At 42.3% G+C, this 13,084-nt stretch overlaps 1 protein-coding gene across 1 annotated transcript in view; it reads right to left on the reverse strand.

Moving 5' to 3' along the window:
• Positions 1–8,247: 8,247 nt before the first annotated feature.
• LOC121886103 (pro-neuregulin-3, membrane-bound isoform-like) overlaps positions 8,248–13,084 on the reverse strand; it is a 30,467-nt gene continuing 25,630 nt past the window's right edge. Inside the window, exon 4 of the mRNA XM_042396025.1 lies at positions 8,248–9,555. Coding sequence (XP_042251959.1) covers positions 9,480–9,555 — 76 coding nt within the window. The 3' untranslated portion in view covers positions 8,248–9,479. The remainder of the gene's footprint in view (positions 9,556–13,084) is intronic.

Genomic DNA, 13,084 nt, shown 5'->3' on the forward strand with positions numbered 1-13,084 from the left:
CTGTTGGTGTCCCTCCCTGGCTATTGCTGCTGTTATTGTTATTGTAATGATTGTTGTTACCCCCTCCCCCACCCCCCCACCTCTGTCGCCAAGTGCTTGCTCATGGGGGAATTGTTGGGTTTTGGTCTAGACTTGCTCTATGTGAAAAGTGCCCTGAGATGCCTTTTGTTGTGATTTGGCGTTATATAAATAAAAACTGATTGAATTGATTGAACAGACTACAAAAGACAGTCAGGTCTGCAGAAAAGGTCATTGGTGCCAACTAGCCCACCATCCAGGACATGTACACCTCCACAGTCAGGAAACAGGCAGGGAAAATCACTGAAGACCCTTCACACCCTAGAAATGACCTGTTCCAACTTCTTCCCTCTGGTAGGCACCACAGAAAACTGTTTCTTCCCACACACCATCACATATACTTAAATACTGAACACTACTGAACAATCAGACATGTGATGACAATGAATAATCTCTGTGCAATAACCATATATTACCAATACATAGACTAATCATACATGCAAATCATGTAATAAACATGTACAAACTCTTGTAAATTACTGTACATACCAGACAATAATGTGTATCTACATGTATAGACTATATGCATTTAAAGTAACTTATTACATTACCCATACTATTTGCAGTATTGTCTACATAGTTTGCAGTGACAGTTTGATATAGACATTGCATGTTTATTGTTTGTCCACTGTTGTGTGTATGAACATATACATACATACATACATACAAACACTTTTTATTTTATTGATTTTATTTTTTTTCTTGTTTCCACCTACTTTCCTGCACATAATGGCTATATGTTTATGTCTGCTTATGTCTGTTGGCATGCTGTACTTGATTATCTGTATATCTTCTGTATATGTATCTTTTGGTACGTTGTATGTCAGTACATTTAGAGCCACTGGAAACTGGATTCCTTGTGTGTTCAAACATACTTATCTAATAAAGCTGATTCTGATTCTGACTAGGTATTGTCATCCTGTCACCCTCAATCTGACCCTGGGTTTCACTGTCCCACAAATTACTGTTATGTTGTACAGTCAGATTGAAAAAACTACACAATAAAATGCACTTTAAAATGCAAACTGACATATCAAATATGCTTCATTTTTGACACACATTGAAAGTGCTCAAAGCCAACAAGTGAAACCCCCTGCACTTGTATTTAGCGCACAGTCAAGTGCACAAAGCTTCTTTTCAGATCCGTCGTCATAATTTGAACACAAACACTTTTTGTCCTTTCCGAGCAGGAATGAAGAGACATCCCAGTCGTGACACTACAGCAATATCCAAAGTTTTCAGCATTTCAGGGTGTACCTCATCTGCACCCACCAGCTTGCCACTGAGGAACTTACTGAGTTCATAACATTATATTACATTCAATTGGCAGATGCTTTTGTCCAAAGCAGCTCTTAATAAGTGCATTCAAGCTCTGCCAGTACAAGAGCTAGATATATTCAAAATGTGTACACGCATCTATCCTAAACAAACAACTAAGAGTGCACAAAAAAGGTGATAAGAGTCCTGCCCTAGCTTAAGACCAGGATGAACTCCTCCTGAGAGGAAGACTGGAATAATGTATTATAGCACATGTGACAGCTGTAGGGAACATTACATCAGTGCACCAGAAACAGACAACAGACATCAGTTAACTGAACATGACTGAAGTTACACACTCCACTGTCACATGATGACAACTTTGCCTATGACTAATTAACAAACTTAATCCAATAATGAAGACAAGCAGAAAAACACAATGGTCATGCTGATACAGGGGCTTCCACAAAGAGGGAGTTATAGTCGTGCAGGTGGGAGATAAGGTGTACTTCAATGAGCACCTGGGCCACCTCCCTTGTAAGGAGGCAAATTCTCCTGATGTTGTACAAGGGGCATCTACAAGAGAGGACTACTGCTGCAAAGTTTGCAGAGAATGACAGTTAGTCTTCCAGGATCAACAGGACCATCTTCCAAGACCCCCAGAATTAGACCAAAGTCCCTCACTATGGAGTTGCATCAGCACAGTATTGTCAATGTTAATCGACAGGTCACGGTGTGGGCATCCTTTCACACAAGCTCCCACAATGTTGCAGCCTGGATATCAACTGTTTACCTAAATGTGGTGAGCAATTCCTTGATGTTTTTGAAGACAGCCTGGGCAGCTGCTGCTGCCAGATGTGCTGATATAAACCAACTATGGCCTGGAGTTCATTCCATCTCACTCCTGAGTGCTACAGAAAACTTCCGGTCTCTCATTCCAAGAGACTGGCAAAAGTGGCTGCCTGGTATGTAGAACTAATCCAGTTGACTGTACAGTCCCAGTGAGTGGTCTAGTTCTGGGCAGTGCTGTTTGCTTTCCAGGCAAGAGAGTTGTTGACTCAGCTTCTTCATGCTCTTGAGCCTGAGTTGGTTTGTGAACATGGGGCTGTCCCCTGACTTGGTGACCACTAATCAGAGTGCACATGATAAATCCACCACCCTAATTTTTTTACAACATAGTGGTTGCCTGTTTACCTTTCTTACCAGCTTCTGCTGTACAGAGGTCTGGTGCATCCCACTTCTTAAGTTAAACACATCAGCAATTCTTTCCTGTGCTGTGTGTATTGAAACAGAAGGAGGTTCACCACTACTTGAGGCAATCATAGCTGGCATTGCAGTGAGGTTCAGTACACCCATTGTCTTAGATTAAATCTGATCCTTGTTATTCAGGCTTTCACTTCCACATGTAGGTATTGGATGTTGGCTGGAAACCTCTAGCCTGATGGTTGTTGAGATGGGGCAGAATAGCATCTACCCTCTGCAGCTTCCTGTATAAATATATTGTGCTTTCAGGACATACACTTATCATTGCCTGAGAATTGATGGAGAGTTGATGGACATCTATAAACAAGAAGAGAGACTGGTGCGACAGTGGATTAAGTTGCAGGAAGCTGCTTCATCCTTTTCTGTGGAGTTTCAGTCAGCACCATCAGACCTGTAGCAAACACTGTCACCACTGCAGCTACAGTAACTAGGAAGCTCATCCACTCACAATGGACAAGTCAAGATTTTAGCAAAAACTTAAATGAACAAACTATTTTGTAATTCGTTAATCTATCCAGCAATTTTGTGTAACACATCTGGGTCCAACGTATGTTAATTGATTAATTAAATTACTAGGAATTATTGTTATATACAGCTGGGAAGTACTGACAAAAAATGTGGTATACATGAGAGCAGGCATACATCACTTCCCTGTCGTCAGAATGATCATTCCTCCCTTTGAGTGAAAACAGATGCTGCAAAAGTGCTGGCACCAAATTGGAAAAACTAGTGGCAAAACAAGTTGCTGCATTGCATTTTGCATCTCAAACAATTAAAAAAAAACAATTTACGATTTCCTTTAATTCCCCAAAGTCTGAAGGAATGGAATACGTCTGTGGCAAACGTTTAATCACAGGTTAATTAATTATGTTAGATGCTAGTTTATGATGTTGAAGTTATAATGTTATAATAATAATGTTGTAATATGTTGTTATAATGTTAAAAGTCAAAGTAGTGAATGTTGATGCTGCATTGAAAGGGCAGTACATAGAACATACTGAAAAACCAAGGAAATCTCTATTTGATGTTAGCCTGTAACAGCTGGAGTTCACTCCATCTCACTCTTGAGTGCTACACTTGGTAGCGAGTGCTTGCGAGTGCTCATAAAACTAAAGTAAAACAATGTCACCTGCCTGTTCCCTGAAGTGATTTTATGTCATGATTATTGTCATAAAAATCCAAATTCAAAGTGTGTCTAAATGCTGTCTCATTTCTGGCTGCTGGCATTTTCTGTGTCATTGATGAGTGTTTTTAAATGGTAAATGGTAAAGGGACTGTACTTGTATAACGCCTTTCTAGTCTTCTGACCACTCAAAGCGCTTTTACATTACGAATCACATTCACCCATTCACACACATTGATACACTGAATGGGTACAGGGGCTACCATAATCATTCACACGCATTCACACACTGATGGCACAGCCATCAGGAGCAATTTGGGGTTAAGTATCTTGCCCAAGGACACATCGACATGTGGACTGGAGGAGCCAGGAATCAAACCGCTGATCTTCTGCCTGATTGGCACCTGATTGACAGCACCTGTGAGCATGGGCCCTGCTACAGTGGTCAGTAGGTGTCTGCTCCAAGAATCGGCATGCCATGTTTGACTGATCTGGATGGGCCCTGTGCTATAGGGCAACTTCAAGCTGGTGTTCCGCAAAACCAAGTTGCAGCATTATTTGGAGTGAGCCCTAGTACCATCTCCAAAGTGAAGGCCAAGTTCCATATAACGGGGGATGTCAGAGACAGGCCGCGAAGTGGGCATCCCAAGAAGACGACACCCCAAGAGGACCGTTTCCTCATCCTGTCAGCACTTAGGTACCGTAGGCTGTCTTCTACAGATTTGCAGTCAAGGTTTGCAGGACGATATGGGCGACGGCTATCTGCCCAGACAATCCGGAACAGACTGAATGCAGCTAATCTCTGGTCTCATAGGGCTGCCAGGAGGCCTGCCATGACCGCCCTTCACCATCAGGTCCGTTTGCGCTGGTGTCGGCAACATGTGCACTGGAACCTGAACATGTGGAGGAACGTTATGTGCAATGAGTCCAGACTATACCTGAGGCACTGGAGACTGCAAAGCAAAGGCTTACATCTCTGGCTACCCACCTGAAGAGATACACAGGAGAAGCAGAAGCCAGGAGAATAAATAGGATGTTCTCCACCGAACCATACAAAGTGTATTCTCAGTGGCAAGGTAATATGAGAACAGATCCTCCCAGGGCTGAGACTGAACAATACTGGAAGAGCATATGGGAGAAGGAGGCATCACATAATACCAATGCTCAGTGGCTAGTGGATCTAAGAGCAAACCACAGCAATCTCCCAGAGCAAGATCCAGTAACCGTTACAATGGCAGACATCCAAGAACGAGTGTCAGGTATGAAGAGCTGGACAGTACCGGGACATGATCCACACCTACTGGCTAAAGAAACTAACTGCACTCCATGAACACCTGGCAGCACAAATGAACCAACTGCTGATGGATGGGACCCACCCAGAATGGTTAACCCAAGGACGGACTGACCTGATCATGTAGGACCCCCAGAAGGGCATGATCCCATCCAACTACCGGCCAATAACCTGCCTCTGCACAACATGGACGCTCCTGTTAGGTATCATAGCGGCTAAGATGAATAGGCACATGGCCCAATACATGAGCAGGGCCCAGAAAAGAATTGGTAGTAATACCAGGGTGCTAAGCACCAGCTACTGGTCGATAGAGCAGTCACCCAAGACTGCAAGACCAGGCAGACCAACCTGTGCACCACCTGGATTGACTACAAGAAAGCCTATGACTCAATGCTACACACATGGATACTGGAATGCTTGGAAATGTACAACATCAACAGGACACTAAGAGCCTTCATCAAGAACTCAATGGGGCTGTGGAAAACAACTCTGGAGGCCAACTTAAAAGCCAATTGCACAAGTTACCATCAAGTGCGGCATATACCAAGGTGATGCACTATCCCTGCTGCTGTTCTGCACAGGCCTGAACCCCCTCAGCCAGATCATCTCAAAGAGTGGCTACAGGTACCGGTTCCGAAGTGGAACAACCATCAGTCACCTCCTCTACATGGATGACATCAAGCTGTATGCTAGGAATGAGCGAGACATCGACTCACTGATCCACATCACCAGGATCTACAGCAACAATATTGGAATGTCATTCAGACTAGATAAGTGTGGTCGGATGGTATCAAAGAGAGAGAAGATGATCAGAACCAAGGGGGTTGAACTACCAGAAGGCAGCATTGCAGATGTTCAGGACAGCTACAAATACCTTGGGATACCGCAGGCAAATGGGAACCTTGAGGAGGCTGCAAGGAAGTCAGCCACCACCAAATACCTACACAGAGTAAGGCAGGTCCTGAAAAGTTGGCTGAATGGGAAGAACAAGATACAAGCCATCAACATGTATGCCCTGCCAGTCATCAGATACCCCGCTGGTATAGTAAGCTGGCCAAAGGAGGAGATAGAGGCCACTGATATCAAGACAAGGAAGCTCCTCACAATGCATGGAGGGTTTCATCCCAAGTCCAGCACCCTGAGACTGTACACTAAGCGGAACGAGGGATGCCAAGGACTTGTGAGCATCAGAGCCACTGTCCAGGACGAAACAACCAAGATCCAGGAATACATCAGGAAGATGGCCCCCAAAGATGAACTGCTAAGTGAAAACCTCAGGCAGCAGAAACCCGATGATGCAGAGGAGGAGGAGGTACCATCATGGAGGGCCAAGCCCCTACACTGCATGTACCACTGACAGATAGAAGTGACTAATATCAAGAAATCCTACCAGTGCCTGGAAAAGGCTGGACTGAAGGACAGCACAGAAGCACTAACCATGGCAGCACAAGAACAGGCACTTTGAACAAGATCAATAGAGGCTGGGATCTACCACACCAGACAGGACCCCAGGTGCAGGCTGTGCAAAGGTGCTCCTGAGACAGTTCAGCACATAATAACAGGGTGTAAGATGCAGGCAGGAACAGCGTACATGGAACGCCATAACCAAGTGGCTGGCATAGTGTACAGGAACATCTGCACTGAGTATGGGCTGGAAGTCCCAAGGTCAGAATGGAAGACACTGATTTAATCACAAACAATCACATATATCAATATGTGTCCCCAAATTAAGATATTTTAATTCAAACAAATTACATTATTGTGATACATGAGTAAAGCATTGAATAGAAATATGTAAAGGTGGCATTAGAAATCAATATTGTTTTATTTCCAAATCTTCAGACATTTTTCCAACTACATCTTTTTCATTGAACATATAAGCCCATCACTTAGCCTACAATGTGGCCAGAACATTTTTTCAATAATTTAACATATGCTTATCACTTAGCCTATGTTGCAAACGATCCAAGATATCCAGTGTTTATCCAGTAATGCCTATTAAACAGCAAAAGTCCTTCTCTCTGAGCTTCAATTTGAAAATATAGTAAAAGTGCAAACTCTCAGCTCTGTTACAAGCTTTGAATGAATTGTTTGGGGCTTGGAGCAAGTGATTTTAATGCTTTTTACACTGGGTGCTTTTGTATGTTGCACTTGTATGACTGATCTGAAATTTGGACATGTTTGTCTGCAGATTGAAAGAAAGCAATCCGGAGCACCGGTGAATATTTTGGTTTAGTAAGGTTTAATCTGTCCCTCACACAATCAAACACAAGTACTACAAAACAAAATACGCTTCAACAAAACAACCCTGCCACTATCCATCTGCAGCCATTCTGTATTTCTACTAATGGAAGCTGGCAACCCTACACACATTTAGCTGGGAAAAAAACATCAGTAGTCATTGTGTGCAGCCAGGACTGGGAGAGGCTGCATAGAAAGCTGATGGGGACGGGAGAAAATGGAGCTGCTGCCTGGTGCATGGATGGCCAGTGGGCAGCAGTCTACAGGAAGCATCATCTCTTGCTGCTTTCACTTGCACTCGGACACAACTTTTCATACATATATTTTTGAATAACATTGTCAAAATCGGGGTGGCTGTTGGGGTGTCAAGGCTTTTTTTAGGGGTGGTGGCTGCCACCCTATGCCACCACATGCCACCCCATGCCACCCCAGTAGATCCGTCCCTTCTACAGTATATATAAAGCGTACATTAAAACATACAGAAGGGAAAGATTGAAACACTGACAAACAGAAAGGAAAGACTGGAACACTATACAATTTCTCCAGTTTAAAAATAGGGCGGCTGTAGCTCAGGAGGTAGAACGGGTCGTCCACCAATCAGAGGGTCGGTGGTTCAATCCCCAGCTTCTCCAGTCCACATATTGAAGTGTCCTTGGGCAAGACACTGCACCCCAAATAGCTCCTGATGGCTGTGCCATTGGTGTGTGAGTGTGTGTATGTGTGTGTGTGAATGGGTGAGCATAGAAAGATTTTGGGGAGCTTTGGATAGGAAGCGCTGTATAGCTCCTGATGAGCAGGTTGGCACCTTGCATGGCAGCCTCTGCCATCAGTGCATGAATGTGTGTGTGTATGCGTGAATGTTGCCATATATTGTAAAGCACTTTGAATAGTCGGTAAGACTAGAAAAGTGCTATATAAGTGCAGTCCATTTACCATTTAAATGTGCACATTTTAAAATCAATTTTCTATAAATTCTACAGTAATACATGCAACTTTAAAATACAAAATAATCCATGGAAACCAACTCCAACATGCAAAAATGATGGGCTTCAAAAATCACAGATCTAAGGAGAAACATAACATTACAAGTATACAGCACACAAACTGCTAATTGAGCATGCTCCAATCCAAGAACAGATAGAAGAGGAAATAGACATACTGTAAAAGCTGGCCATTACATAGTTTTGGCAGCGATCACCAGTAAATTCATTTGGACACCTGAGTAAGAAACAGAAGAAAGAAGACGAGAAGAGAGGGGGAGTTAGTTTTGCAAGAGCTGTGAAAGACCCACAAAAGTCATCACTGGTGTTGGCAGGAAGGGCTAGACCAATATGTCTAGCTATAGTCTGTGAGCCTGAGTTCAGACCTTCATACAGGTGCATTGAATTATAATCTTCAATTTAGGGAGATTATGAGAAACAGTTCTATTTTGTGCAGGCATTCTATCAAGCTCTATAGATTTGAATACTCTCTTAGCAGCAGACTGAAATTTGCATGTACGTAAGCAGCCACTCAGGAATGCAATAAAATCCTATATAAGGGGAGTCATGAACCCACCCAAAAAGCAATATAGGCCCAGATGTATGGCAGTTACAAAGCATGGCAATCAGAAAGAGCACCGAGGGCTCCCAGTAATAGCTCTGTTAGTCCTGATGTGGCATTAGCCCCACCAGTGATCCCCTGGGTCTCCTCTATGTGAGACATGATTTTTTTCAAAACAACAACAAAAAAAACAAGTTTGATCTTGAAACATCACAATCATTGAAGCTTTCCCAACCAAAGTCAGTTTAGCACCAGACCACTCGGAAAAAGTTCTAATGCAGAGTGTTAGAGGCATAGACTGTATATAAAGGTCAGAGGGGATGGGGTGAGGCTGAATGGGAAGAGTAGTAGTGGGTAGTAGGTCATACCTCCAGAAAAGACACACCACTTCAACCTGAGATGAAGGCAATTCACTGCTCTGAACAGTATGGAAGGGGTATGATGAGATGTGAAGTACATGCGAATTTCAGTGCACTACCCCGCAAAGAGGAGTACTTCAGCCTTTAGATTCGGAGGGATCCACCTGAACTCATAGAACTAGGATTACAGCAGGAAAAATGCCTAGCTTATTACCAGATTGTTCTATCACTGCATATAAAGGAAATATGGATTCATCCATCATTTCTTGGAGAAAATATGGGGTGAAACACCAGCAATGACATGTGGGTTTGAATACAGTTGTGTTCACATACGTTTTGGGTCTGAGACTTTCTTAAGCACAGCTTGTTCACATCGGTGCCCAGTGAATCCCGCCAAGCACCTGGTTGATGGGTAGAAAGGAAAAGAGATAAACAGCACTGACATGTTACACACAACACACATGGACAAACACAAAGAAATACAATCCTTTTAATTACGTGTACTTCTCCAGTGCACTGTCACAAAACATGGAAGGATCAAAGATACAACCCTATCACCAAACATACATTGATATTGGATGATTCTACAAAACCCTGTATTATGTTCAGTGACAAAGTTTGTAAATGTCCAATTCCAACATTTATAAAATGCTTACTTTCCATAATATCTGCGCAGGGTAGCTACAACGTGGTTAAAGTAGCAAATTAACTATGTTTGAGGTATGGTGAAGGTTAAATAACTAAAGCACTTTGTTCATTTTTGGCAAATACAGGTTACAGTTAATAAAATGGCTAACACTAATTGTGGGTTTGTGACAGGACACAAAAACCGCTTTCCTGCTTGAGTCAAATGTGTTAAACGACCTCACTACATAAAGCGCAAATTACAAACATTGGCATTGGAGGTAAATCATGATATGCAGAATCATCCACTATGGTTTTGAAAATGTCTTTAGTGCCCCAAAGTCCCCTAACCCGGATGTGAGTTCATATTTTTCTGAAAAAATGTTGGAAACCATTGCCAGATAGGCTTCAAAACCACCACACCATGCAAGAGGAAGGTCACATCTGACAGAAGAAGCCAAAGTAGCACTAGTGCTACTGAGCTAATCCGCTAGCACCCTTCTGTTGGCAGACTACCAAAGCTGTGTGTTTAACTCAATATTATTTTATTAATTTTTGAAAATTAATTAATTTAAATTGTTATGCTGTCATTTAATATGACATTTGTTGTCTTTTCACTACAATGTTATTGTATTGTTGCTTTGCTTTTTTCATTCCAGAGATGAATTCTAAACATACTTGCTGGAAGTCTCCTGCTGGCCACCCCACAAATTACAGAATTTGAGGGAGGTTCAGCAGGACAAATATGGATCTTCTTCTCCTTCAAATAGTCTTCAGCTGCCCACCCCCATATGCGTGGCAGCCTTCTGGTGGCTACAGAGTGTACAAGTGCATTATAGTTTCTGACAATGATGCTGTTGACGGTTTCTGTGAACACACTATCCAGAGCTCAGTTCTACATTTTCCAGTAAAAAGCTAGTTTTTGTGCCCTTGAGTCCAGTAAATGGAACGTTGGAGAGGCTAGGTCTCTCATCAGTGCACTATTCAAAATATCAGGGCTCTATCCTCTGCAACCTCCACACAGATGTGTGCAGAGGCACACAGATCCCACATCTTGCCTTTTAACTCATCTTGCTCCAGCTACTGGGAGAGAAGAATGTTTTGCATTATCTTGTTCTGTCCTGAGAGTTCTGAGGTTTGATGACATCACAGTTTTTGCTGCGAATTAAATGTTTCCTCTGGGGGTGCACTTTGACACTACAGTGGGTTTTCCCCCTCTTGATGAGAGCTCAGATCACTTTGAAACTGCCATTCAACCTTGGGTACAAGCTCTGACCTTGGCCAAGCATGAAAGTGAGGTGCCCTTTCCACTCCATCTTACCTCATGATCAAGGACAACAGAAGTTCCATGACCTGAACACTAAAATCATAACCATTAGGTTTAGATCCAGAGTTTCTTCCTTTGATGGGTTCTTTCCTCTTCCCCAAAGGAGTGAGAAACAAGGTTATTCACCTTCTCAGTTCGGTGTAAACATTATCTTATTATGTCATCTACAGCATTCTTCAGACAAATCAGCAGTTTGTTCAGAAGAATCCAGGAGGCTGCCCAGGACCAAACATCAGATTGCTCGTCTGCTCTTCTTCTGCATGGCTCTCACAAAGACCTATGTGTTGGTGGGAATTCTCTAGAGGATTGTCTTCCTCTATACCTCAGCACTCCTCAGAGAAACTACAGTGACACTCCTGAGATATCTTTGACGCACTGAATCAATGTGTTTGATGAGAGGCGATCAGCTGGGGACCTCACAAATTCACTACTATGGAGGGCATGGTTATGCATACCATACCAGGGGTGGGTTCAAAAAGCCAGTTCCATTTGGGTGATGGTTCAATACCAGATTTGCTACACTTCAAGGCTGATCAAGTAAGTAATATTTTGTACTTACCAGAAAGATGGACTGAAACACACCCTACTTGCTTCCTTAAGTCACACAAGAGGCTTAAGTCTGGCAGAGATAGGTTATTAAAGTGTGTGTTACTTTCAGTTTCATTGCTGTTGATGTGAAGTTAACGGACTGTGAGTCCAGTTGTTGCTGCTGAAAATACTATGGAAGTATTATTGCTGTTTGCTGCTAGTTTTGGTTGTGTTTATCATGCTAAATTGGTTTGTCTTTGTCCATCTGCTTGGACTTCTTTGTGTTAGCTTGCCATCGCAGGTTGTATTTTATTTGAGAAATCAGACTGTGGCCGGTGAATAATGATGTTCACATGCCACATTTCTATGGAAATAAAAGCAAGTGCCACTCTCTCTCCACAATCGCTGAGGTCTTTCATTCTTTGAAGTTTTCGCCCTCTCTTCTCTACTAACCCCACTGTCATGTACACACACACATTTAGACGCTCACACACGCTAGTCTGTAGTGAGACACCTGATGCTAAGTAACAGAGATGCTCAGCTTTGTTTTATGCTAATATAGTGATCAGAGGCACGTGTTGACTGGCATTATCAGAGCCTCTGTTCAAATCTCACAGTCAGCCCTGTTGACTGGAACTCTCATGTGATGTAACCCTACGTGGTTTACGTCCGCCATCTTGCTCCTCCTCCTCCTTTCATACCCATGCACACACACACAGACACACACTCACATCTGCATGTGCCATATGCCTGCTTGTTTATAGTTGCTTGTTGTTTATTGTTGCTTGTGTTTGATAGTTGTAGTTGTACGATAGACATTTGTTAATTGAAGCATTGTTGATTTATAATTGATATTGCTACAGTTAATAAACTTTGTTGTGCATTTAAAGAGAAGTTTCTTGTGATTGTTTGCATACATACTGTGATAGTAGCTTGGTGACAGGGTCAGTGCTCGAATTCAAACCTTCACTGTTCATCCTATAATGTTAATATCTCTCAGATGTTGACATTCTTGAATGAACAACCCTTCTTGAGATGATATTCAGCGACATTAATAATAGTCATTAATAACTGTATAGATTTTTAATAAATAAATAAAATTATGAATATTTATCTTCGATAATGACTACTAATAATTATTCATTTTAATTTTCTTTCACCGGTTTAAACAACAAACATGGCAGAACATTATATCAGCTATAACTAATTAACATTAATGTCCAGTAATTGTACCAAAAGCCAGAAATTAAATTTGGCTTTTCTATGGTTAATGTGCTCTCTGCACAGCTGATTGTGGCGCATTAGTTTCAGGAGCTTTTCAGCTTATCAGCTTAAAAGATGATGGTTCTAAATCAGGAACTCCAGTATTTGGAGCAAATACCTCCTGAAAAATAAGGTTAATGGTCAGACCCAACAAAAAGTACAAAACTTAATTTTGTCTTGGGCTCCTG

Source organism: Thunnus maccoyii, chromosome 19, assembly GCF_910596095.1.
Source record: "Thunnus maccoyii chromosome 19, fThuMac1.1, whole genome shotgun sequence".
NCBI classification, from domain to species: Eukaryota; Metazoa; Chordata; class Actinopteri; order Scombriformes; family Scombridae; genus Thunnus; species Thunnus maccoyii.